Source organism: Aulonocara stuartgranti (genome assembly GCF_965226115.1).
Source record: "Aulonocara stuartgranti genome assembly, chromosome: 15".
Classification (NCBI taxonomy): Eukaryota; Metazoa; Chordata; class Actinopteri; order Cichliformes; family Cichlidae; genus Aulonocara; species Aulonocara stuartgranti.
The window spans coordinates 9075940-9102378 of NC_138951.1; the positions used below are offsets into that span (position 1 = coordinate 9075940).

The 26439-nt window shown below is 39.5% G+C and overlaps 1 protein-coding gene across 4 annotated transcripts; it reads right to left on the reverse strand.

The window, feature by feature from the left end:
- Positions 1–26432, reverse strand: LOC309689397 (E3 ubiquitin-protein ligase RNF19A). Of its 4 annotated transcripts, XM_082505784.1 has the most exons (11): positions 26416–26432; positions 24636–24958; positions 16002–16546; positions 15031–15518; positions 11909–12114; positions 10671–10818; positions 8347–8509; positions 7816–7930; positions 3748–3879; positions 3350–3620; positions 1–1684 (listed from the first exon to the last, which is right to left on the reverse strand). In XM_082505784.1, the coding sequence occupies exons 3-11, from the start codon at positions 16152–16154 to the stop codon at positions 1396–1398; spliced, it is 1965 nt and encodes a 654-aa protein (XP_082361910.1). In that variant the 5' UTR covers positions 16155–16546; positions 24636–24958; positions 26416–26432; the 3' UTR covers positions 1–1395. The 4 variants fall into 4 exon arrangements, with proteins under 4 accessions (XP_082361910.1, XP_082361912.1, XP_082361909.1 ...); XM_082505786.1 differs by lacking the exon at positions 26416–26432 and having other exon boundaries at positions 3350–3599; positions 24636–25010; XM_082505783.1 differs by lacking the exon at positions 26416–26432 and having other exon boundaries at positions 24636–25010.
- Positions 26433–26439: the final 7 nt, after the last annotated feature.

Here is a 26439-nt window from a genome sequence, read left to right on the forward strand (position 1 = left end):
TTCCTTCATGGTGAAATATTTATTTAAATTCTCTCCACAACCCAGCACAGATTACAACTTCTCATTTTAAGTCTAAGCTCATCTCACAAGTATGTCACACTCAGGAAGCTAAGCAGTGCGTGTACTGTATAGTCACGGATTTCTCACAAATCATCTAGAACGAGTTATTACGGTTTAGCCTGCGGTGGCATGCTTGCTGTTGTAGTAATTTCGGTGCTCTGTGGTCATTTGAGAGAGTCTTTAGTTTATATTTAATGCCCTGAGCAGCACACACTACTGCAACTACACTGACTGCTTTGCATGTGATCATGTGAGTATGTGCCAATCTGCACGTGTTAATGTGTTGCTATTCTGGATACAGCAAGTTGGAGAACCATGCAGCGTTTTAAAATTCAAGAAGGTTGTGTCGCTCCCACGTCGTCCTGCATCAGAGTGAGCATTTTTACAAACTAAAGAATCATCTCCCTCTTCAGTTTAAAAAAAGAAACAGCTTCTTGAAAGCTGAAAGCTGCACTGAAACAATGCAAAAGAAAACCCTCCGACCCCGCCTCCACCTGTTTTCATGGAAGACTGGATCTGTGATAAATCGTAATTCTTGGTATTTAGAAGCCCTCTAGTCACTGGCACATTGTCACAGAGCACCCCTGAATCCAATAAAAAATAGCAGTTCGAGGCTTTAGTTTCAAATTTAATCTTCCACTAGACTTCTTTGACAGAAGCGTAATCGAACAGTGCAGCATGCATCATCTGTTTAAGGTTGCCCAATTCATGTGTGAACACTGCATCATAAGATGCTTGAAATACCCATTTAGATTAAAACAAAAGAAAAAATCATCCTGTTTTGCAGCATGTTTTGGGAAAATGTTTACATCAAGTCACTGACAGGACATTTGTTAGAGTCTTAGTCCCCCATAAAACAATTCATGCTTCTGGTGGTCTCTGAATTTGTAAAGGGTGAGGAAGGCAAGATCGCTGAAAGAGCAGAGCCAGATGAAGGGGAGGACTTCATGAAATAGACTTAAATGAGAGGGAGAGAAAGGTAGTTTCTTTTAGAAAGGACAACATAGGGAAAAAAAACAGACTGGACTAGTCGGCTAACATGCTCTCCTGTCTGCTTTACAGTATATAGCCCTCCTGGGTTTTTTAAAATATCATAGCCTCATGCTTTTTGTCTCATACACACACTCAAACACACACTCTCATCTTTATTTCTAAACCCGCATCTTCCTCAGAGGGTGCAGCTACAAGGCATCTGGTTGGAGGGCCCATCTTGGAAGCAGAAGGTGACCTTTGCCAACTATTCTCAGGTCAATCCAATGTCAGGTGATGGATTAGTGTACATCCATAAAACCTGACGAAATCTTCAACCAAGCACAACACCTGCATTGAAGAACCTCATACACCGTCCGTTTCAAAGACTGGGAAAACCGTCCCTTCGTCTTCTCCCGTTTCCCCTCCTGGTTTCTCTCGTCCTTCCTGCTCCTCTCCTCCTCCTCTTCCTTCTCCCCCCTCTCGTCTCTCTTCTCGTTCTGAGGCACACGGGTAGTCTTGGGACTGGGGCTGCGGCTGTCCCAGTGACTCCGTTGACAAGCTGCGGCTAGACAGGATGCTACTTAGGCTGGACTGGCGGGCGCCCCTGGGGTGGGTCTCAATTTCAACGCGAACCTCAATATTCGTTCTTTCCCTGCGGTCACAATGAAGAAACACAGTGGAGTCATTATACAGTACCGTCCAAAAATATTGCCATTCCATAGTGCACTCCAGTCGATCCAAAAATCATTATTCAGCAGAAGACATCAAGCTCACAGAGCAAGTCATAAAGAGCTGTCATTGGTGATGAGACATAGTGGCACACAGAGTCCTGACCAAACATTATCGAATCAGTCTAGAAATGCATTTACAAGAAATACAAGCAAGTACTTGCACAAGTACTGTTTTAAAAGCAAAGACTGATATACAGAATACTGTGGTGGTTTGCTTCAGTTGTGTGTGCATTTGTCTATTTGGTTACTGCTCCATTAACTTTAAGGTGTATCTCCTGAACTCTAATAGCAATATGTAACAGCTGCTTTATCCCACTGACTAACAAGTGGTGGTAATGCACCAACAAATGCAGCAATGGCCCAGCCTCCGCTGCAGAAGAGGACTGCTTGCAAATAAACAGAGATGGGTGCTTTTCATTTTTCTGTTTTGTGCCTCCTCACCTCCTCTCTACTCCATCCACCTGCCGCTGACGTGAAAATGAATCTAAGCATGTTAAAGGAAGTCTGAATACCTAAAAGGGTCTCTCAAAGAGGGAGGAGTGAGGAGACAGGGTGTATCCTCTATGGAAGTCAGACTATAAGGACCACGGGGAAAGTTAGACTTAGCAAATATATGTTTGTAAGACTAACAAAAAATGTATATACACAGCTATTCTGGTGTCAAGATCCATGGAGTGTTGACCCAGAGTTTAGAGTTTTGTCAGTTCTTTATTCTTTTTGGATTTTTAAAGTGGTTTATGTTGATAGTGTTTTTGTAATTTCTTGGTCTTACAAGTTATTTTGATCCCTGGTTTTGGTTCCCTATTGTTTTGTTATTTTTGCCTCTACTTCTTAGTATCGATGATTTTAGGTTTATTAGTTCCCTTTAGCATTCCTGTCCTGTTCCCTCTGTCTCATCTTTGTGTTAGCCTTGTCTGTCTGCAAGTTAATCTCATTATCCGGTCCTGTTCTGTCTCTCCTCCTGTTTAATTCCTGTTTTGTTCTCTGTGTCTTGTGTCGAGCTCAACTTTCCGCATCTCGTCATCTCTGATTTGTTCCCGCCGTGTCTCCCATCTGTCAGTGTAAATAAAGGCTAGCACTCCATCATTTTTCAAGTTTAAATCAATGATGCCATGAAAACTTTTATGCTCATCTAACAAAGATAATAAAATGCAGCGGCCGGCTGCTGGAACAAAACAGATGACGCAGCTGCGCCAGTGACATTACTTTAAAATGACAGCTCCGTAGCGAGGAGGACTCTGCTTTCTTGATATGTTCCACTCTTCCACTCGCATCTCAGATGGCAGTGACTTCAAGCCAAAGATTTTCTTGATTAACTCTGAATAACTTTTGTTTGCTTAAAAGAAAATTTCCACAAGATATCTTTAATTTAATTGCGAGAACATACCTAAAACCTTTACACACAATACTGTGCAAGTGGCAAGTTATTTTATATAAACATTAATGCATCAGTCATTGGACAAACAAGTCATTGAGCTTAAGTATAGGCATTAAAGCAGGAGAAACTATAAATGGTTGCTTTCAAATATTAAAGTCCTGTGTAAAAACATGTAAACATCTGAGGAAATTGTAAAGGCAATAATTACCTTAAAGGAATCATTTGCATCTCATCAGTCTTGTTATCAGGCACAATAACCACCTTGCAGTCAGACTGGCTGTCCTGCTGGGTGTATCCATGGCGTTTTGTGGCTTCATCCAATCCGGCATATCTATCTGGCTCTGGCGGTGTGGTGCTCGTACTTGGGAGGTCGCCTACTTCCTGTACACTGACTCGAACTTCTTGGACGCTGGTGTTGTTGAGTGCTGGGTTGTTCTGACCCGTCCAGTGATCACTGACTACATGAGAGAATAGAAGATCTATAACAGAAGTTGAAACTTCATCAGATCGGGTCAAAATTCGGGGCACAAATCATAACCGACTACTCATACGGTCAGACAGTATCCCTAACTTGAACTATAGACTGATTAAATTATTGATACTCACAGTTGGCTAAGTCTTCCAGCTGGATTTTGTGTGTTTCAGGGGGCTCACTCTGCGGTCGACACCAACCGTTCCTACAGAGTGACATGGGAACGACCCCATAGACATAAGTCAGCATTAGCGGTACACCCACACCTGAAAGAAAACAGCAAAGAGTAAAGACCTCGTTCTTAACATATTTTTCATAATGACTTTTCTGGACTTTGTGCTTAATGTTAATAATCATATAACCGAAATGTCTTTGTAATGGTGAAGCACTGGATTACAGATAGGCCCGTAAGGGTTTTTGAGCATTGTCTTGCCTCTGTGCGCTACGGTAGTGCATTTGAAATCAAAATATGATGATATGATCGACCTCCAAAGGTTGATTCAGTTCATCTGGACGTAGTGTTTTCAGTGGGAGAAACGTTTCGTCACTCATCCAAGTGACTTCTTCAGCCTTAGCTGACTGCAGGTTTCCCCAAATCTTATAAACAGTACATTTGACCTCCCAGCCCAATGTTCCTTCAAGGGGCTGGTTTCAGTCATTATGTAAATGTACTGTTTCTAAGATTGGGGAAACCTGCAGTCAGCTGAGACTGAAGAAGTCACTTGGATGATTGAGAATGCATCAAGACATGATGCATTCTCAATCATTTTTACACAAAGTGCCCCTTTAAGGACTTCAGTTATTGTCTTTTTATCATTATCATTATTATTATTATCACAACAACAACACAAAACAAACACAAGGGGGAGCCTTTCCCGCTTTACCCTGGACTGGACACATTCAAGCTGCCAGGCATTTATAGACACAGGCTTGTTTTTTTTAAGGCATTTTAGCCCCAAGTAACTGGAAAAAATTAGGCATATAGAGTGGACCTAAAAAAGGAAGAAAAACTCATTTTCTCTGAAATTATATCCTCATAATTATTATGTTCTTTAAGTGAGTAACATTGGTTTCCTTCCAAGCTTTTCTAAAAATAATTTTAGTTGCAGACATCCAGGCAACTGGATCTTCCTTTAGTCATCTATTTTATGTGCTGTTTGTAAGAAGCTGTGTTTTGGTCTATTTTAGCAATAACAAACTTTTTTTTAACTTTCCTATTTCGTCCTTTTGATCATGATCATCATTTATATATAGGATTTTATGCTGTATGTAGTATTTATTATAGGAGGCAAATAATTAGAAAGAGAGGTGAAATGTGTTTCCTGGTTAATTACTGTTATTAATATGAACTGATTATGGTGCGGACAATTGCGCAGTAGACACCTAAACAAAAAGTGTCTTCTTTGTTACATTTGTGAATGTAGAGATGAACACAAATGTTTCCTTAGAAGCTCTAAAAATGTGCAGTACATACCCTGTCAGGATACAATAAGACAGTTTTCACAAAAATAGATCATTAGTCACTCTTATGGATCGACTCATCATATTAGCAGAGCAAAGTTAGAATGTTGCAGGGCACAGCTGCGCTGGGAAAGTCAAATTTTATTTAACGAGCTGTACTTCTTTCGATTGTCCTTCGTAACCTTCACAAAAGTGCTTTGAATAAAGCCCAAGCTTGGTGACCAGCAGCCTCCCTACGCTGTGCAATTATGCAACCTGTGATTGAGACAGGAGTTTGAGAACACAAAGAAGAGTGCCAGCCAAACAAAGGGACATCATTAACACAGCAGGAACACTGGGGCGCTATTGACTCAGCAAGAGGGTGAAACCAGGGCAAGAGGATGAACCTGCCAGCCAAACAGATCACACAGGGAGAGGAGTGAAAGCGAAAGACAGTGTGCATCTGTGTCCAAGAGAGACACACACAAAAAAAACAGAGTGCTTTGACTCAAATATGAGAAACAAAACAACAGTTGGAGGGCAGTGAGAGCACAAAATAGAAGATGTTCGACAAAACACATGGTGGAATGAAGTAAAACATGAAGTAAAAATGGCTAAAGAAACTGCACAGTATGCAAGCACAGTAGTACATGCAGGGGTAAGAGGTACGGTGACGAGTACAATGCGGCTAAATGTGTCTTTGAGTTTGTGTGCGGCAAGCAAGGACCAGTCAGAGTGGGGTACAGTTATGGCTGTGACACTGCAGGGGAAAGATAAGACGCTACTGAAGTCTTACGAATTTCTGTTACGGCTGGGACTGTTACCTAAAGTAGCATGAGTCACTGAAATGCTACTTTGCACTGTGTGTGTGTGTGGAGCAATGAAATAAAGTGGTATGTTTGTATACAGAAGCCTGGCTTGTGGATATTTGTATGGCTGGCACTAAACCCTATGCAGATTGCTTGGCTGCATATTCAGATCTGTAGAATTTATGGAAAAAATACAGCAGGTTAGGAAAAATTCTTCACTGTCTTGCTGAGTTATATAAAATAAACTGTACAATACTGCATAGAGGTAACACATGCAGCTTTATTAATTAAAAGTCAAGGATGAGTTTAGAAAACAAATAGATTTATGATTTTTGGGGATTTTTTTTTGTTTTGTTTAGCAGGATGTTTTAGAGCTGCTGTTAGGTCAGACATATCAGTGTGAGCTAACACAGAAGGCATCAGTATCAGTCCATCATCAAACTTTCAGGGTGAAAGCAAAAATACAGTCATGTAAAAAAGAAAGTTTTCACAGCACTCTATGCTCTAACTCGCATCAAGTACATCCTTGATGCTTTTTATAAAAAATAACAGGGAACGTAGCAGCCGGGTGCTGCTAGTCGAACACACTTACCACCTCTGTAAAAGCAGAAGTTTGGGCAGTTTGCTGGTCTGAAGCATTCAGTTGTATGTTACCACAATGATACAACCTTCCCAGGAGTGAACACCCCACCAAATTCAACCAAAGATCAGGCTGTGCAATGCTTAGGAAAAGTGAAAAAAAACCCCAAAAAAAACAAGAGCTACACCTCAGGTTTGTAAATGTTAATGCACATGACCGTACAAGTAAAAAAAAGAAAAGACTAGTAAGAAAAGACTAGAAAACATGTAAATATAAGAAAAAGACTGAAAAATGTGGCTTATTAGGTAGGGTTACTGGGAGAAAGTCTTTCTAAACATCTTTCTAAAAAGAACATAAGAGCACATAAGACCAAAGTGGAGATGCTTGGTCATAATCCACAGCAGCATGCTTGGGAAAACTAAACACAGCATTAAGCAAATCAACATAAACACCTCATAGCAACTGTTAAGCACGGTGGTGGAAGCGTGATGACTCGGGCTTGTTTTATAGCCAGAGGACCCGGGCATCTTTCAGTCGCTGAGTCAACCATGAACTCCACTAGAGCCAAAGCACTCTAGAGTCAAATGTGGCAGCTAAAGCTTGGCTAAAATTGAATCATGCTACTGGACAATGATCCCAAGCAGAGCAGCAACTCTAATACAGGATGCCCAAGAAAGAAAAGAATCAGATGTTGAAGTGGCACAAAGTCCAGACCTCAGCCTGAGTGAAATACTGTGACAGTACCTTAAGTAAGCTGTGCATAAACAAGTGCCAGCAAACTTCAATGAACTGAAGCAACACCGTAAAGAATAGTGGGCCAAAATTCCTCCACAATGATGTGAAAGACTGATACAGTCATACAGAAAGCGTTTACTTGAATTTGCGACTGGCAAAGATGTTTCCACAAGTTACTAAATCATATGGCACGCTCAGTTTTTGAATGGACTGAATGTATTTTACAAAAGGTTTACTTATTCCTTTCATTTTACGTTTTAAATTGAGTTCATTGCATGGTAAAAGATGAGGGTTTGCTCCTACAGTTCTCACTCTGATCACTGAGGAAACTATCCAAGATGGCCCAGAAAGAGCTGTGTGCTAGTCAAACTTTTCAAAAGTGACTTTCTGAGCATTGCCCTAGAAAAACTCTGACAAAACTACATCTTATTATACCGAAAGAGAAAGATCTGTCGAATTATCATTTTTAGCATCTTAGAGCTCCAAAGGGGATACATTTTCTGCAGTTTTATCCTTTTTTTTTTTACTGAAATTCATTCTTTATAACACAAGATCAACAACAACAATATTTTGCCCTTTGAATTTTCTCTCTGGTTTGCAGGATAAAAAATGTAACATTACTATTATATGTTCCTTACCCACAGTGACAGCTGCTATGACCGGCGACACAAACACTGACATCATCACCCCACTTGCCACAGTCAAGTAGTGCTTACTTCCTGAGATATTGTTTTTCTTACAACGACCATGGACCTGAAAGGTAATAAACAGAGCACAAATCACATTACTGAAATTCAAAGTGCTCCGAGTTTTCATTTTCTATTTCTGCAGCCACTTACTCATGCCCAATAACACACACACACACACACACACACACACACACACACACACACACACACACACACACTGCAGCATGCCTATGAAGACTTTATAAGACACACCATGGCTCTGACAAAAAGAAAACTAATCATATCTAAGGGGATTTCATTTGCAGCTTAATTTCCCTAGGACATGTTTTTAGTTTCTAAGGTAAGGTAAGCTTTGATCTACTAGTCACATGTGAAGTGTAGGGTAAGCAGACATCTTATTGCTATAAACAGCATAAAACAATACATTAATATACAGCACAAAGTTAACAAGTTACACAGTGTGACATGGGCTTTACTGACCTTGCGGCCCATGTAGATTGGTATCCCCACAATGATGACTGGGATGGCAATGCCTGCTATAAGGGAGATGACCACAGGTGCTCCGAGCAACATGCCCACCTGCCACAGTACCTTGCGGGTTTGAGACCATGGTTTCTTCCCCCAGAATGTACATCCTGAGGGACTGAGAGACAAAGCAGACACATCAGGAGAGATCAGTTACTGTAAAACAACAAAAGATTTGGTACAGACATTCCCTGCAGACTTGGTGATCCCTTACAGTAACTCCCTTTTGATGTGCAAAAACAAATTAAATTCCTGTCAAAATGAGCGGTACTTTATTTTAAGACTTCAAATAAATGCCCTCATAATCATTTGCTATAACCAACAAAGCATCATCATGTACGCCTGATGTCGTATAAACCATTTTTGATATGCATTCCTTATTATAGTCCTGCTTTCATTTCCTGAAGTGCAATCATTTACTACTTATAATTTATTCAAATACTCATTTATCATATTTAACCATTTATGTTTGAGAAATCAGTAAAACAAAGCTGCCTGGATTGGTTTATCAGCAATAGCTAGTCTCTTACTTAAAATATGACTGGCTAAAAAAGTCTATTTTGCCTTCAGTGTTACCTTAATCTGCTACCAGCCTTTGACGCTGTGGTGTAACATTTAACTGTCTAGAAGAGCAATACAATGTGATGAGTGCTGTCTGATTTTAATCAAGCGGAAAAATAACTTTTATAAAGAACACAAATAGCAGCCAAGGGCTATGTTTTTCTCAAAGTATGCATTTAGGCCACTTTGGGGAAGACAAAGTGCTACACAAAGCACTTTGTCTTCCTGGAGAAAATAATTGGTTACCCTGTATAGGGCTATATTAAGACAGAGTTGATAATAATATATATTTTTTTAAAGTCAGGTTAGTTTTTAATCGTATGCCTGACAATCTGATTACCACGCTTTTGTGGTTTTTAACTGTGTTAAATTATGAATAAGACACAGGTAATATTCCATATATTCCCAATAACATTGTTCAACGTATAGCTGCTACTGCAGGATGAGCATGAACCAGCAGGGGTTAAAATATGCATTGAAATTAAGATTAATGAAGATTATTTATATAGAAACACAAACAAATAAGAGCTTGAGAAACACAGTCTTAGCTCGACTTACACATTGTGCTGATTTAGGAGTATGGAAGGAGAAACACTGGAGGTGAATAACTGATGTCAAGTCAGCAGTGACTCCCTTCCAAGAATGTGAAAACAAATGAAAGCTGAGATGAACCATTTAAACTAGTGCAGCTTCTAAATTATGAAATACGGGCATGCTTCCCTGACTGGCACGGTTTTTATCTCTGACTAGCTACTGCATTGTTGATGCATTAGCAGTTGTGATGCACTGAAATCGATTGTTTTTAGGATGAACTTGTGCCACTGAATATCCCCCTCAAACATTTTACAGCTACCAAAACCGATGACGGTTGCTTTTGTCTGACCAGCTGCTTATAACTAAGCCTAAGAAATTCAAACCGGGCGATGTTCAGCATTTTTTTCTAATAGAAAATATCATCATCAGGCTTCTTAGGCTTACAGCTATAGAGTCAAGGTCCTGGTTTTTCGTCCCAGCGTTTTGAGTTTGTTTTTCATGGTTCTGTCTTTGGTTTAAGTTCATACGCTGGATTATTTTGTTCTGAGTTCAGTATGTCCTTTTGCTCCTGAGTTTTGCTTTCTACAGTTTCTATTTGTTGGTTTCTTGTTTCATTATGTTACTTCCGAGCCTCGTCTTTGTGTTTTGTTATGGGCATCCCCTGTGTTTAGTCCAAGTTGTCTCCCTGCTTTGCCTTCTGTCTGTGTCAAGTTCACACGTCTTAGTCCAGGTCAGTGTTAGTCATTTCCTGTTTTATTTTGATGACATCTTGTCTCTTGGGCTTTCTATTCAGTTCTACTTCCCCTGTCTAATTATCTGAGTGGTTTCAGCAGCCCTCCCACCTGCCACCTGTTCCCTCGTTACCCTCTGTGTACATATTGTCTCATTTTTCCCTTTGCCTTTTGTTGTGTCCTCCTTCATGGTTGTGTTGTCTCTTGCAGTGAGTTTCCTGAGCATTCATAAATGTAGTTTTCCTGTTTTCCTTGTTTTCTGACTTGCATTATTTTTGCACTAAGTTTAAGTTGAACAAAACTGCTTTTGGTTTACCCGTCATGTTTCCGAGTCCTGAGTTTGGGTCCTACTCCTGTCTGCTACACAGCCAACCTTGACATTAGAGTAAGCATTTAATAGGACTTCTGGCTGTTAGTTTTCTTGTTCTTGTGAGTTCAGCATGAACAGCATACCTGAGGTAGTGCACGTCAGTAATCTCCTGCATACACAGCCAGCAGAACTGACAGGCACACACAGTGCAGTTCATACGGTTACAGCTGCCATCATTGGTCTTCATGATGTAGGCACCACAGCGAGGGCATGCTTTGATTTCCTCTGCATCTGCAACGGAGGAAATACTTCAGCTACTACACACTTAACAAGCAATATCTATATGTCATCGTAAAGGAACAGTTTAATTTTTTGTAGATATGCTCTATTTTGTTCAGAAAAATATAGTTGGAAAGATGAGACTAAAGTGGAGAATACGTTTACTAATAATGCACAGTCCAAAATAGTCCATCTACACAAACACCTCATACCAGCTGTCAAGCACGGTGGTGGAGGCGTGATGATTTGGGCTTGTCTTATAGCCAAAGGACCTTGGCAGCAGTTATTGAGTCAATTATAAACTCCTCTGTATTCTAAAATATAACAGAATCAAATGTGAGGCCCTCTGTCTGACAGCTAAAGCTTGGCTAAAATTGGATCATGCAACTGAACAATGATCCCAACAACAGCAGCAAATCTACAACAGGATGGCCGAAAAAGTAAAGAATCAAGGTGTTACGATGGCCCAGTAAAGACCTCAACCTGAGTGACTGTGGCAGGACTTTAAGAGAGTTGTGCATAAAAAATAAAAAATGCTCAATGAACTGAAGTAACATTTAAAGAAAAGTGGGTCAAAATTCCTCCACGACTTCTACAAGAATCATAAAACTAAATGGAAAACTGTTTAGTTTTCAAGTTAGCTAAAGTTATTTCTACAAGCTACATCATGGTATGTACTTGTTTTTTCACCTGACTGCATGGGGTCCTGTAAAAGCTCACCACCCTCCAAAAAACACTTGTTTCTATAATATACCAGGATGTGAACCAAAAGTGACGTAACTTTTCCCAAAATGAAATGTTGCAATGTTACCGTAAGTTACTGGCGCTGCCAAATTTGATGGAAATTATGGAAGAAATTACAGTATAACCATGACAGGATTTCAGTCTGTAGATAAGAAACTTATCTGTTAGACAGATAGACAAGTACAAAATATTTATGACCACATTTTGAGCCCATACTATCTGTCTAACAGACCTGAAAACCATACAGGCCTGGAAGTACTCGTGGCAAAACCAGGTAGACTTTTTCAAGTGGTTGTTTAGAGCAAAGAGGCCCACAAACGACTCGTAGCTTCATTTAATCACATGGCTCCTGTCTCACCTCCTCCAGGTTCTTCATTGAAGACGTACAGTGTAGAGGCATCGTTGCCGCCTGAGGTGTGGCGGGCTCGCTGACGCCGGGCCTGGTCGCACGTCTGGTTGGGGTGCCACAGCTGCCGACAGTGGTAGCAGAACTCTGTGTCACATCCCTCACGGCCACAGCTCAGCTTGGGACACTCTGCACAGCCGTAAGCTATCACAGCATAGCTGAGGAAAGAGAGAAACTACAGATAAAAATGACAGAAAAATATCAGACGTTCGGTTGGCTGATGGGGATTCTGGGGGACGGCTTTCCAGAACTGAAAACCTATCATCTGATAATAAACAGATATATGATAATCTTATTGGCTCCATACCCAAATATGACTTTTAAAACTTTGTATCAATAACTAAATAAAAAAATAAGGCAGTCTGGTCATGTGTGTGTGCTTGTTGTGTTTTTTAACAAACATTCATTTAGTGCAGTGTTGACTTTAAAGTTGTGGTGGTTTTTCTTCTTTGTTGGGTTAGGATTGGGGCAAAACCTACACCTCCCTCGTTGCTAGGAAACTGCAGATTATGTTAAAGTTATGGGCTCTTGATTTTTTTTTAACCTCACATTTGTTAAATAAAATCAAATAAGGTTTATGAGGAATGGAGACAGTACCATCTCCATTTTCTGATACAGGCATGTTCACAAGATTATGTGATTTAGCTATAACCAAAAAATAAAAAAAAGTAAAAGAAATCTTAAATAATCTGAATGCCTCTGGGAATCAAACTCTGCTGTGAAAAACGAGGGCTCTGACAGGCTGGCATTTCCAGCTCTGAGTGGTTTTCTGTTTGTCAGACAGGCGAATGAATCAAACAAGCTGAAGGCAACACAGGCAAGAAGATAATTACAGCGTTACCTTGATTCCACTACGGTGTCAGACCAGATTTGAAGTGACTTTGATTCTCTAGTCCAACATGTCTGGCTGAAGAACAAAGCTGCTGTTCATGCATAAAATATTTCTAGATACCAGTGAGTATCCTGTATCCATGAAACAAGCAATAATTGGATTATTTATATTGTGTACAAACTTCTACGCCTTGTCATACAGAGAAATTAGAAAGAAACAGCTGCAAAGCCAATGACCACTTTAAGCGATTTTAATTCTACTTTTTTATATATGCACCACACAGACACACACACACACACACACACATATATATATATATATATATATATATAATTCAACCATTAAAACAAATGTGTATGTTTAGGAATGCAAGGACAAAACTGTAATTAATGATTTTGTGTGTGTTGACAAAGCCTAACACATCTAAAAATAGTCTGCTTTGATGAATAATTTGTGTCTGATATGGGTAAGTCAGCTCATTTAACATGTTTGTGTGTGTTAGCCCCAAGGAAAATCCTCTTAGAACAAAGGAGTGCTGGAAATCAAAAGTATTAATTGCTGTTCACAGTGGCCACACTTAAATATAATCCTGTGAATTTCAGAAATGTATAGACCCCCTACTCTGACATCATAAATGTGTGGGGTATGTTTCTGTAACATGTTGGATTATGGTTATAAAATAAATTGAAGCCCAGAGGGTACTTTTAATCTGGTAGAGGTTTTTTGTTTTTGTTTTTTTACTGAGATATCTAAATAATTCCTACTTGTATTACACATGTAGATAAAACATGATTAGATGCCCTCATAGACCCAAGTGTGTGTTAGACAGTCAGACCTAGGGCAAAAACACACAGTTTTCACACTCTCTCTGAGAGTCTCTCTCCCGACATTATCTTCAGCTAAGCTTCTGTCACTAAGACCTCAGGGAATCTCTACATGTTGGAAACACAGGAATGCACCAATCATAACTGTTAAAGACCAGTTTACATAATTAATCACAGCTTCAAAGTCTCTTTTATGTGAGAAGTGTTATTCACTGTTATTCAAAATGCCATTTTGCACACTCGTACACCCTTCTAATAAATCAAACGCAAAACACACTGAATTTGTTGTAGATATTTTAAAAACAGGATCTCCTGTTTCTCTGCGTTATATTTAATTCACCACTGTGTATTGATTTTTGCTCCTCTCATTCATCATCGCTGAGCAGCAAGTACTGACAGACTTTCACTGAACGGGGTCCTGAGCCCTGGCGCGTACGTGCTTTTGACCACAAAAAATCCACTGAAAACGTTGCACACAAAAAAAATGGACGCACGTCGTGACTTCCCATCAGCCCCCCTTATCCAGTTACCCATGCATGAACATTAAGCTGATATAGCAAAGGATCAGTGTCAGCGCCAGTTCTGAACAACAGAAAAAAAAAGAGAGCTGATTGACGCCAATGTCAGCGGAAAGAAAACAAATACATCTTTCCCTCGTAAGATTTACGACGACATCAAGGATCGATTTTGTAATGAAATCATATTGCAGCTGAGCTTTGCAGCTCAATGAAAGCTATATTTCAGGCAGTTATTCTGAGGGAAAAAGAGTAACAATACAATGGCGCCATAAATGTTAAGTACGGCACTAATAACATTTTAAACCGATTAAAGGTGAATGTTTCTTACATCTCACTAAGGAAAATCTTTTAGGTATTTCTGTTTGAGGCCTCAAAGAGTAACTCTTACCAATACGTAGAGGACTGGTTTATTCACAGTCCATTCTCTTTCGGGATCTGCAAAATATATAAACTGCAGCAAACTTGGTGAACTATGGAAAAAGCTTTAAAAATGCTGCCAATTATCCTCTTAAATCTAAGTCAATTATTCTGACAGTGACAAATGCGTCAGTCTTGTGTTTTACAAAATAAAGCCGGCGGTGGGATGACAAGAATTTGACAAGGGCTGCCACATTGTAGTGCTGGATTAGCTCTAATGTTTTTTTTAATAAGTAATTAAATTGTAGTGGATTGTTGCTGTGTCAATCATGTCAATAAAAGACCTATTTTTTCACAAAACAAAGTCATTATTGTTAATTTCCAAAATATTATTCTCCCTTCTAATTAACAGTTTTTTGCTTATATCTTTATTAGATATAAGCAATAAAAAAACAAGATGTTCTAGTTTTATTACAGTACGCTTGAAACTGTTCTTGATGCCTAAAACAGCCTGTTGGTAGATGGTATCAGTTCACGTCTCACCTGCAGTCAGGCGCAGGGCACCAGCGTGTATCTGGATCAGAAGCCAGAAAACGCCTCAACTGGTACTCCTCAAACCTTTCCAGCAATGCCCGATCATCCAGAATGGCACGAACATCCAGAGGTGCCAGTGTTTCCGGGCACTGCGGGCACGCGATGCCCACCCGACTCTCCGATATCTCAATACGCAAGTACTGGCGTAGGCAGTCAGAGCATGCCCTGTGAGAACAGGAGGTGAGTCGCGGGAAGTGGCAGCGCGGTTGACTGAGCAGGCACAGTGGGCATTCTTCTAGGTGTTCGTCCAATAGCTGGTCCTGGCTGGAGGAGGAGAGGGACAGGACATCGGTGGACACCCGGCTGACCCCACCCACGCACTCGACTGTGGCAGCGCTGTTCTCGCCCACCTCAGCCAGTGATGCTGGCGGACCTCCTCCTTCTCCTTTTTCTGCTCCAGAAACTCTTGATTCTCCAGCCTCTTCTGCTGTGAGGTCCTAAGAACAGTTAGAGGATATGGTGATTTACCAAATCCAAACACAGCACGCTTATGAGAATGAAGGGCTCTTAGAAATGAAGGGAGTATTGGTAAGTGTGTACATAGCTGGAATGCTGTAATTCATTTGGTTTCTTGGCAACGTCATTTGTACAAATGATCAATTAATTGTACAAACACACTAATGGATTTGTTCAGTAGCAGCGCAGAACAAAGCAAGCAAACGGGCATGGCTCTAAAGTTAATGATCAATAGCTTTGTTGCTTTTCTTTCGACATTTTCTGTGAGACATTTTCATCTTCTGACTGATGCAAGGATAATGATCCTGTATGAGCTACAAATTTCAAAAATAAACACAAATTTCAAAATGGTATACATATATGCCATAATACTCTACCATACTCTACCAAAACTTGTATAAACCCAAATAAAGAACTCCTTCATTGCTTACACTCACTCCAAGCAGACGAAGCATCAATCTTACCTGTTCTGGATGCTCGCTTGGGGTCAGGGTAATGGCCACCTCCTCTTTGGGACAGGCTTCCACAGGCCTCTCCGCCCTTGGCTCTGATTTGGGCTTTCGGCTGAAGAAATTTAAGAAGCTCAAGGGCCCAGTCTGCTGCTTGGGCCTCTTCATGGTCTAGAACTAGAGCGGGAGCAGCAGCTGAGGAGAACAGGCCAACGACCATGAGCAGGATGCAAAAGCGATGTTAGAGTACGTGTGTGTTTGTGCGCGGGTGGGCGAGCACAGTGCGCTCTCACGGCTCAGAGTCTTGGAGCTGGACGGCTGCTCTGTTGTATGAGGGAGGGTGAGTGGGTGAGATGGAGAGAGAGACGACGGGGAGGAGGTAATCCCTGCCTGAGGGGAACATCACCGTTTTGGAGCCTTTCCGAGGCCTGATCATGTGGTTTACTTTGTCTCTCTTCAGTCTTCCTCCTCCACCCACACAGAAGTCTGAATTAGTCCTGAACTGGTCGACTGTTGTTCATCATTTTAGGCTTTTTCTCCACTGTTAGCAGTCCTTCAACCTGGAAACACAAGTAAGTAATGACTATAATACACAGCAAGAACTACAGACCTTTGGATGTGCATTTTGGTTCACTGGATATCAATTTTCTAAAAATAACATTACAATAAGAAATAAATTAAGAATATCTAGTCATAGCTTCTAAAAAATTGTTTTACACAATGAAAGAGTTTCAATCTGATGCAAGTCTCCTAAAGTCAATCCTCTTAAACTTCAATGTTAAAATCCCAACTTTATAGCAGAAGCCAGCATGTCTGACCTGAAACAGAAACATGGTTTTAGTTTCTATGGTTAATTTCCCCCTTTGATACAATCGGTTACAATTAGTTTAGATGACAGTCTATTAAATGGTTTTATGACAATCTTTCTATCAGCAGTCTCCAAAGATTTCAGGTCAAGTCTCCCTGTCATTACTACAGGCATTCCACAGGTTTTCATTGCTAGATGTCTTTTATTCACCTTCTACAGTATAATCTACACCTCCTAAATCTTGAAACCTATTTTTATGCAGATGACACCATCTTATATACCACTGGGTCCTTGTTGATCGGGCTATTGAAAAATCCAAAGTTTGCATTTCAAAATTATCTTATGAAACATAAGCTTGTTTTTCATTCTGATAAAACCAACTGAAAACTATTCACAAGGTCACCAAGGTCAGTATCCACCATACAGTCCATATTAAAACTCTCCAGTGTCATATAAAATACAAATACAAATATAAAAAGCAAATATTGGTTCTCATTAACTGTTGTATTAGGTACAATTTTGTCTGAGCTTGATTATTATTGTAGTGATAGTTTATATGGATACAATGACAGGTCCTTGGACATTTTAAGATTAGCTGTGCCTCTTACTGACATTAAACTTGGAAAAGAACAAATGGAAAGACTACAAAAGACTGCAAAGCTACATTCTGTGATTTCATAGCAGCTTTTTAAAATATGTTAAACTGTATGCAACTGTCCTTGCACATGCTTTTCTTAATTTCTGAACGCCTATAATGTGTCCTTGAATTTTCTGCCTGTCTACTAGTCTGTGTACTCTTAATCTGTAGATGTCATTTGTACACAGGTCTCTCTTGAAAAGCGATCTTGAGTCCATGAGACATCCTGTTTAAAATACTAATAATAACATAACACCAGTATTATAAATGGTGGAGTGCTAATCAGGCATGAGACTGAATGTAATTTCAATCAATCAAACACATTACAGAGATCTGATTTAAAAAACTGATCATCAATAGTGTTGGACAAACAGCTATTTCAAACATAGGGTGTGTCATTTTTACTCTCGAATCTCTGTATGAGATACATTTAAAAATGCAAACACATGGAAGGGTGTTGTCTGCACCATGGCCCATTTGTCATATAGCCCAGACAAGCAGTGAGGCCATTGCTATGAGACACAAAGAGCAGAAAGATGTGAAACTTGTGACTGATCAGACAAAAAGGACTGGGGGAGACAGGAGGGTGAAGCAGTAGAGAGGCGGTGACAGACACCACAGACAACTCATTCTGCATCCATTAGGCAGCAGCAAGCTTTTATAATCAGCCCCAGAGAGCAAAGGGAGCATGAGGTGATTCATGAAACCCCAGACCAATTAAAATAGCTGTCTCCATGCAACTACATCAAATCAGACCAAGGAATATGGACTGAAATGTGATATGATTATAGATCATCTATTTCAAGCTCCCCAGTGCTGCTTTTAGTATTTTTTTAGTTGTGGAAAACAGTAAAATGTATGAAATCTATCTATCTCTTTGCTTGCCTTATCGTTATTATTAAATCAAATTCAATGACTACAGGAGTTGAGGTAATTCTGCAGATATTATAAGCTTCATCATTCTTTAAACAGAGATATACAAAGGATCTGCATTTCTGATACACTGAAGTACCTAAACTGCTCTCTCCCTGTCTGAGACCAGAGTTAGGGCTATACCTTTATTTCATTCGTGTTAAATCAACATGAACAGAATACCCTTTTTAGATCATTACTGTATATGGTAATTTAAGGGTAAAGAACCAACATTCTTGCCCTTTGAAAGTATTCTCCATATACTGAAGAGTCACGTTAATATTTTAGATATATATGACCATAGTGTACCCCTCTTCTGATCTTCCAGCAGGATAACACATCGTGTCACAAAACTCAAATCATCCCAAACTGGTTTCTTAATTATGACAAGGAATTTACTGCACTCAAATGGCCTCCACAGTCATCAGATCTCAAGATTCGTTTTGAATGTGAAGCCAACAAATCCACAGACAGTGTAATGCTATGGACCAAAATCTCTGAGGAATGTTTTCAGGACCTTGTTCAATCCATTAAAGCACTTCTGAAGGCAAAAGGGGATCCAACCTGGTACTAGCAAGGTCTACAGAAAAAAGTGGCTGGTCAGTGTAGATGATAATTGTTGGAACCGATATTCCAATAAGAACTACGAATGTTGTTTAGAGTTGTCTGTAAACATACTCACATTTGACACAGTTACAGCTAGTGTCCACCCAAGTCTTCCAGATTGCTTACTGCCTTGGGAATTCCCTTGAAGAACCCAAAAAAGATACTAAATATGATGGTACTTTTTCAAAAATCTTTTTCAAAATCATTAGGAAAAGTTTCAGATCAAGAACCACCAGGGTGTTTTGTATTTCAAATTAACTATCCTTTCCTCAAAACCCACCAGTTTAAAGAATTTGGAGTTCAGAGGTACAAAATCTTTACTTTCGACACATTTATTTAAAAACATCTTTACTACTGGTCCTCTAATGGCTTGGATTTCACATGGATGCCTTTGTTTGCTCTAAAATAAATATTTAAGTAAAGCAATCCAGTGGAAAACAAAGCAGCAACCAGCTCATCATTTCTATATCCAGCTATGTCCAGAGTCTAGTAACACAGTTCTATCCTAATATAGCATCCCAAATGTGCATCCACTTGAATTTCCCCATCATCCGTATTCTGTGGGGACTGACCTTCACCAAAGCACCAACCTCTGTGATGAACACACCACTGAGCTGCTGTTTATTTATAGAAATAATTCCCACAGATGAAAACATCAAAAGCGCACATGCTTATATGCTCACGTACATATAATTATGCAAATGAAGACACTCAAGCGCACGCCGGCAAACTGATACATGTAGTATTGAGTGTTTTTAAAGCATAGCTCGGTGGGTTTGTTGCTCTACACTATGAGACAGATTGCCAAGCAATTAGACAACACAATTCGCTGCCTAACGACTTAGATAAGTTGTCACTGTGAGGAAATGAAGTAAAAATGAAGAGATAAGCAGGCAGTGCCTTTGTAGAGACTGCTCATTTGAGATCAGATTGTACAGAACATTATAGCAACAAGAAACAGAACATCTCAAAATCTAATTGACTAGATTACAGCCTAAAACCACATACTGGATTTCTTTATGGATTCATTGAAGTACAATTTCTGATGTTTTACTAGAATAATTTACCTACTTATATGTTTAACTCTTTTTTGCATTAAGATAAGATAAGATAAGATAAGATAAGATAAGATAAGATAAGATAAGTTAAGATAAGACTTTATATACTATACTACTATATACTATATATATTATATATATAGTGATTGTAATTCTCTGCTAAGTGTCTGTAAAGTTTGCTGGGTTTTGGCTCCAAATGACTAAATGTAACTTAGTGCTGATTCATGCTGCTGTCGGACCTGGCAAGGATTTTTGAGCTCCAGGTTATTAGGATGAGGGTCATCCCAAGTTAGCAGAACTACCAAGAAGATTTTCAGTCTAGTTATGGCTGAACATTCAAGAAAGGCAGTTTGAATATTGCATGAGTCTCTCAACTAAGTGCTTTAAACTTAAGTCACCACTGAGCTGCAATCCTTCTGGGTATCTTGGTTCTTTTTTTTCTCTTGTTTCTCTTGCTTGCTTATGTTCTTTTAATTAAATATCTGCTGCAGTCCAGCTTTCCAAACTACAGAGCATCCTTCAACTGTAATGCATCATGATTTAGAAACAGATCTCCCATCAACTGAAAATACTGACATGCACATGCACACACTTACATTTACCCACATCATCATATATATACGTAACCTAATTATGTGGAAACACAGATGAAATGGCCAAGAAGATGCTATCTGTTTTCCATGATCAGTTGCTAGAACAGGGTCAGAATTAGTACAAACTGCTTTTCGGATCAGCTCAATGTCAACAATACCATCAAAATCGGACAGATAAGCATGATAATAATAACTTCATGAGGTTCACGTTAGGGAAATGCGCATTACATGATACACAACAAGATAATGGGAGAAATTTCATTCAAGAACATCTTCAAATCAGGAATCACATGGTTCCAGTGTATCAGAACAAGCATATGAATGTGACCGTGACACTGTCACACACACAAACACAACTTTGACCTTATGTAACGCATGCCACACATAGTTTATAACATACATACTATATCTACATATACTCTAAAGAGATATAGTTAGTTAAAAAATTATTCATTTTAAATATTTCAAATGGAATAATTAGATAACAGAAATGAGTGATGTGGTGCTGTTACCATGGTGAGATATTCACAGAACTCCAAAACCACTGCAGTTGCAGTCTCTGGCTACTGACAATACACTCAAGCACTTTTTTGCCAAGCTGCGCATCTCTCCTAATAAATGAATCAACAATCCATCTCTATATATATTGTGAGACAAGAAGAGAGAGAAGAGCCCTGCTGTCATCTCTCAGAAAACTCAGGACAACAACAGTTAACACAGAGATGCTGTCCATAAAGAGTGAGCACACACTCTCTCTTTGGTCCAGGTATTATTAACATGTTGTCTCTATTACATGTATTATGGGAACAAAAGAAAGACAAGGCCCCATTAGCTGAATCAATTAATTTTCAATTAACTGTGTTTTAGCTTAGGCTTTAGAGAATTGGCATTAGAAAGTTTGTGAAGCTGAAGTATCTATAACCTGCACTGTTTTCACGGCCGGCAGGGTGCGGCTCCTCTAGCTTTCACATGCTGCTCTAAGAGGATATCCTCCAACGTATTAACATCAGCACAGAAACTGTGCATTGGGGGCTTCATGGCATGGGTTTCCGTTATACCTAGAGTGTAAGCGGATTACCATTTGTTAGTAAATCGCATTAGCAGGCTCTTCGGTGTGATAATATTAATCTTAAGTGACATTCATTTTTAGTCATTATTATTATTATTTAGCATATAATATTAATTATTTATTCATACTTCATAACTCATAACAAATTCATAGCATAAACCACCTTTCATTTATACCATTTTCAAATCAGGTCTTTATACTGTACGTAATATAGTTAATGAACAGAATAAATATAGTCACGAGAATTAGTCAGTGAGTTTATACGATGACAACCAAGTTGTGAATCACACATTTGGGATTCAAAGTTCAAAGAGACTGTGTGAATAATGCCAATAACTAACAAAAGAATGGAATCTATTATGAATCTTTTTGAAATAAATAACATGCTGAAATCTCAAAATCTGTCAGTACCATTAAAGGTTTAGAATCTTCACACCACAAAGTATGAGCGAAACCAGAAAATGTGAACCATAACCTGCTGTTATGTGTTTACTTAATCCATCTGAGTGCTTAGGCGCCACAAGTTCAAAGCACAACCCACTATAATTTTCTCAGAGCTCAGGGTACAAACAAATCACAATGAATTGACTCCTATTGGAGTTAATCTATATATATAATATTTTCAGAAGAAAAATAACCAATTTCGGTTCTAAACGAAAAATTCTCTGTAATCCATGAAAGTTTCTAAGAAAGTAATTACTTCCAAATCGAACTTTTCAGCCCATTTCTTTTTCTTCATCCATAAAATCATACCATCACCTGTGTATATTTGAGCTGTGAGGAATGGGTGAAAAGGAGCTAGGATCTTAAGATGATTTAAACAAGATGTCACCTTGTAACCTGTTTAAACTCCTCACAACTTCCTTTTTTAGCAAGCCAAAGGAAGTAATACTGTGAAACTGCCCTCCTTTCATGTCCTGTCAACGCAAAACAAAAGCTTAAAACCCTCATTTTAGTCTTAATTCACAGCAGCAAACACTGATTTTTTATTTATTTCAAAGAGGCGAAAGAAAACAGATACCTCGGGCACAGTATCACTGGACATTATAACATAACATACTAAGGCATGTGCAGGAGTCTTGTATTGTTATCCTCTGACATGAATCAGCATGCTGATTCACACCGCCTTTACTGTGACCAAAAAGAGTGACACACACTCACACAGTTTCCCACAGAAAGCACACGTGAGCAAAGTTGGCAAGGCTGTTTTACTGATACATGCATAAAAGGTCATCCCATTTGTCCTCTGCGGTTTCAGAGGAGCTTTACAAAGATTAAAAGAAAAGTTGTGATGATGTCAGATGTTTTTGACTTTGAGACTTTTTATCAGAAAGTCTGTGTTGCAAACTGGCAGGGAAGGTCACACAAACTGATACTGTTAGTAGTGATGCAGGCCATCTGGGATGCGGCCTTTCTGAAAAAAAGAAAATCGATATCTGCTGCTTCTTGTTTTGACCATTTTCTTGTGAGTTCCCCAAATTTATTAAAGCACAATAAGAAATTACCTGAGTAAAATGTCTAGATATGGTTTAAAATACTCAAAATGTTTTATGTTTATCCCAAATGTGCTTCATTAATGTATACACAGACTACAACGGAGTCACCTCAGGGATATATAGAGAACTATAAAACACTTCAAGGGAGTAATGATCTATTGCTGTGACATTTGACCTTTTCAGATACCTGCTGTGGGTCAAAAGAATGTCGTCATCAATCATACATCATACAATTACAGTGAAACCATGAGTTCAATGTTTTTAAATCATGCCCCCATGCTATTTTTTATAAGTGAGCAAAGGTACACTTTGTAAAAAAAACGAATTCACTGTTCTTAACTCTGACTTCACGAATAATTACCTACAGTTAGCGTTTATACTTGTTTATGCCACTCCACCTCTAACAGATGGGATTATTACACAATCAGGATTCTGCCCCAAAGCAGCTTCCCATCCTCTGAAAAGCCAAACAGGGAAGAAACAGAGTACTTTTTTTTCAGAATCCTGTCCTCTGCATGAACCTTGCTGTCACAGCCATTATTACAGTATCTTCTCGCTTTGGAGGCGTTTTCGACGATGTGACACCTGTTAATAAGCTGTTGCTATTTTAAATAATAATAATAATAATAAAAAGAGTGAAATAAATAGTAGTTTTCAGACGGATGTTGAGTTCTGCCTCGGTGGAGGGAAGCGTGATGATACACCCTATTAAATATCCCTCCACTGGACAGATGCCCGCATCAGCAATGCGGGTTTCAGAGGCATGAGAGTGACCTCAGCCTACCCACACATAGACACACACTGGCGCGCGCACTTAAGCGCTCCACGGCATCCCTGACCAAAATATTGAGCTTCTGTGCCATGCGGCGCGTAGCGGACAGTGTTAGTGACCTGTGAAAACCTATAGTCTACTCGACTGTATTGAATAACCGCATGCAGCATAGGGGATTTAGTTTGATAAGACATCATACTATTGTTGTAGAATTTTACAACACTGTTAGACCATGTCTTCTAAATCCACGTTAACTCTCCGACACACATGTTTAAGCACTGTTAAAAATGATGCAGTTATACCGCAATTACCTTAAACTACTCAATAATATAAAGTATCGTTTTAAGAATAAACCACGGGCCTGCGGGGTTCATCTTGGGAGTGCATCTGGAAATTATATGAATGACAAAAGCGGGTTATTATAAGGCAGCCGAGCGCAAGTACCACTCTTATTGGGGTTATTTGGGCATGCTGACAGAATATTTGAATCATTTAATGAGGATTTGTCCGGAGCATCAGTATGCTATTGCAGGGAGTGGCATGTCAGCCTACGTATTCGGATTCACCTCCACCTCCACGTACCCCACACGGCCACGAGTGAAAAACACCAATAAAAAGGGTCTGAATGCGCATCTGAAAGTGTGTCCGGGCAGCGGATAAAACGCACAATAATTTCTATTACGTAAAGGGTATCTTACCTCTCTGCACGGCGCCTTCTCTCCTCGCAAGCGTAGAATCGACAACTGGCTCCTCCCCCTTGAGGACCAAACAGTAGCACAGAAATCTGCACCCCACACCCACACCCACCTCCCTCCACTCCCCACCCAGGTCGCCTCCTCTTCACTGCCTCACACAAACCGTGTCCGCTCGACGGAGCTGCAGAGAGGGGGTGGGTATTGTGGTCCAGACCGGTCCGGTTGAGAGGCGAGCAGGGGAAAGGAGATCCGCAGTGAGGAAAGCCTTCCCTCTTACAGCAGCTGCCTGATGGCTTTTCTGTGCGGCGGCCTGGAGGGGAGGCACACTGCAGAGATGCGAGCCAATGACATGGCGCAGAATCCCAGGATCTCCTATTCATAAATGCCCAGTCCCATAAAAAAAAAACAAAAAAACATTCTCCCTCGTTTCAGATATAAAGCCAAAGCAGTCTACATGCAGGACTCCTTCCTCTTCTTTTCTTTGTTTTTCCTTTTTTCCCGTTTTGACATCTTGTCCCAATTAACCTGGCAGATTGTTTATGTGGTTTTGGTCATTTATAGTGACACATGACAGCTTACTGTTGTGTCCACTGAGTGATTGTTTCTATTTTTGATTCCAGAGAAACCACACTCTCTTTGTTCTCTGGGATTTCTTGCAGCCCACTCTGCAGACACGAATTCTTCTTCAAGTTCCAATTTCTGTTGATGGGGAAGTACTCAAATGTACTCTCTATTCTTTTTTTTCTCGGTTAACCTAGATTTAAGTCCCATTTAAGTCTACAGGCTTTTGATCCAGCTTCCTGGAGAAACTGAGAGATTGATTGACCTATATTGTACTTTATATCCTAATGTTTTACTACTGCTTTTATCGGTAACAGACAGCGTATCCGTGTGTCTTTGCACAGATAGAGCACCAAACTGCACAGTTTCTAGCCTCCTCAGACCTCCCAATAATTTTTAGTTGTCACATAACTATTCCTAAAAGCTCTATTTGATGCCAGTCGCATAGTAGCTGTTAGCCTTTGGCCAGTGGACTTAACTTTATGGTATTAAGTAGGATCTGTGATCATTTTGTAACCAGACATAATTTTCTTTTTAAGTACTGTAAAACAATTCAAGCATGACGCTCCTCGTCGCAACTATATACACAAGAACTACAACTACTATAATCCATTGAGGTACAGCAGCCGGAAATTATTTTCGGAACGGAAGCGTCTAAGGGCGAGAGATGTGCAGCCTTTACAATGGAGTGTGGAGTCAAGATTCATCCCGCAAGGAATAAAACATCCGCCATGCGCCTGGGTTTTCAAAATAAAGGCAGAGGGCTCAAAGCTCTTCACCGTTTTACGTGCTGCAGATTTAAATTTAACCAGACCAGTAAGTTAATAATAACAATAAAGATAAATTGATAAAATGTCAGAAAAGTAAAAGGTAAATCGACGTATCACAGACCAAAAAGAACTAGAAACAAATGAATATTGTGAATTATTGTTTTGTTTTGTTTTGTTTTTTGACAAAACTGCTTTAAAGTGAGATAGCTTAAGCTATCAAGCTATTAAGCTTTTCAAATTTGAAAAGTACAAAACAACGGCCATTGCACTCCAGCTCGTATCTTATCAATACACCAAGTTAACAGAAGGCTAGAAATTGCAAGAAATCTGAGCTTTTTATTCCTACAATGACAGGATGGCGTATCTCTGTGGTGACAATGTATGAAAAAAGACCCAAGAAGTCACTGAATAGTTTCACAGGTATGAAAAATAAATTAATTATATGCTATTACCTTTTCTTCAATCCCTTTTTACAT

Coding starts and splice junctions, on each gene's coding strand:
- LOC309689397 (XM_082505784.1), bottom strand. CDS start 16,154: ATGAAGAGGCCCAAGCAGCAGACTGGGCCCTTGAGCTTCTTAAATTTC. Junction 15,519..16,001: donor CAAGCGAGCATCCAGAACAG/GTAAGATTGATG, acceptor AACTGTTCTTAG/GACCTCACAGCAGAAGAGGC. Junction 1,685..3,349: donor ATGCAAATGATTCCTTTAAG/GTAATTATTGCC, acceptor TTGTGACCGCAG/GGAAAGAACGAATATTGAGG.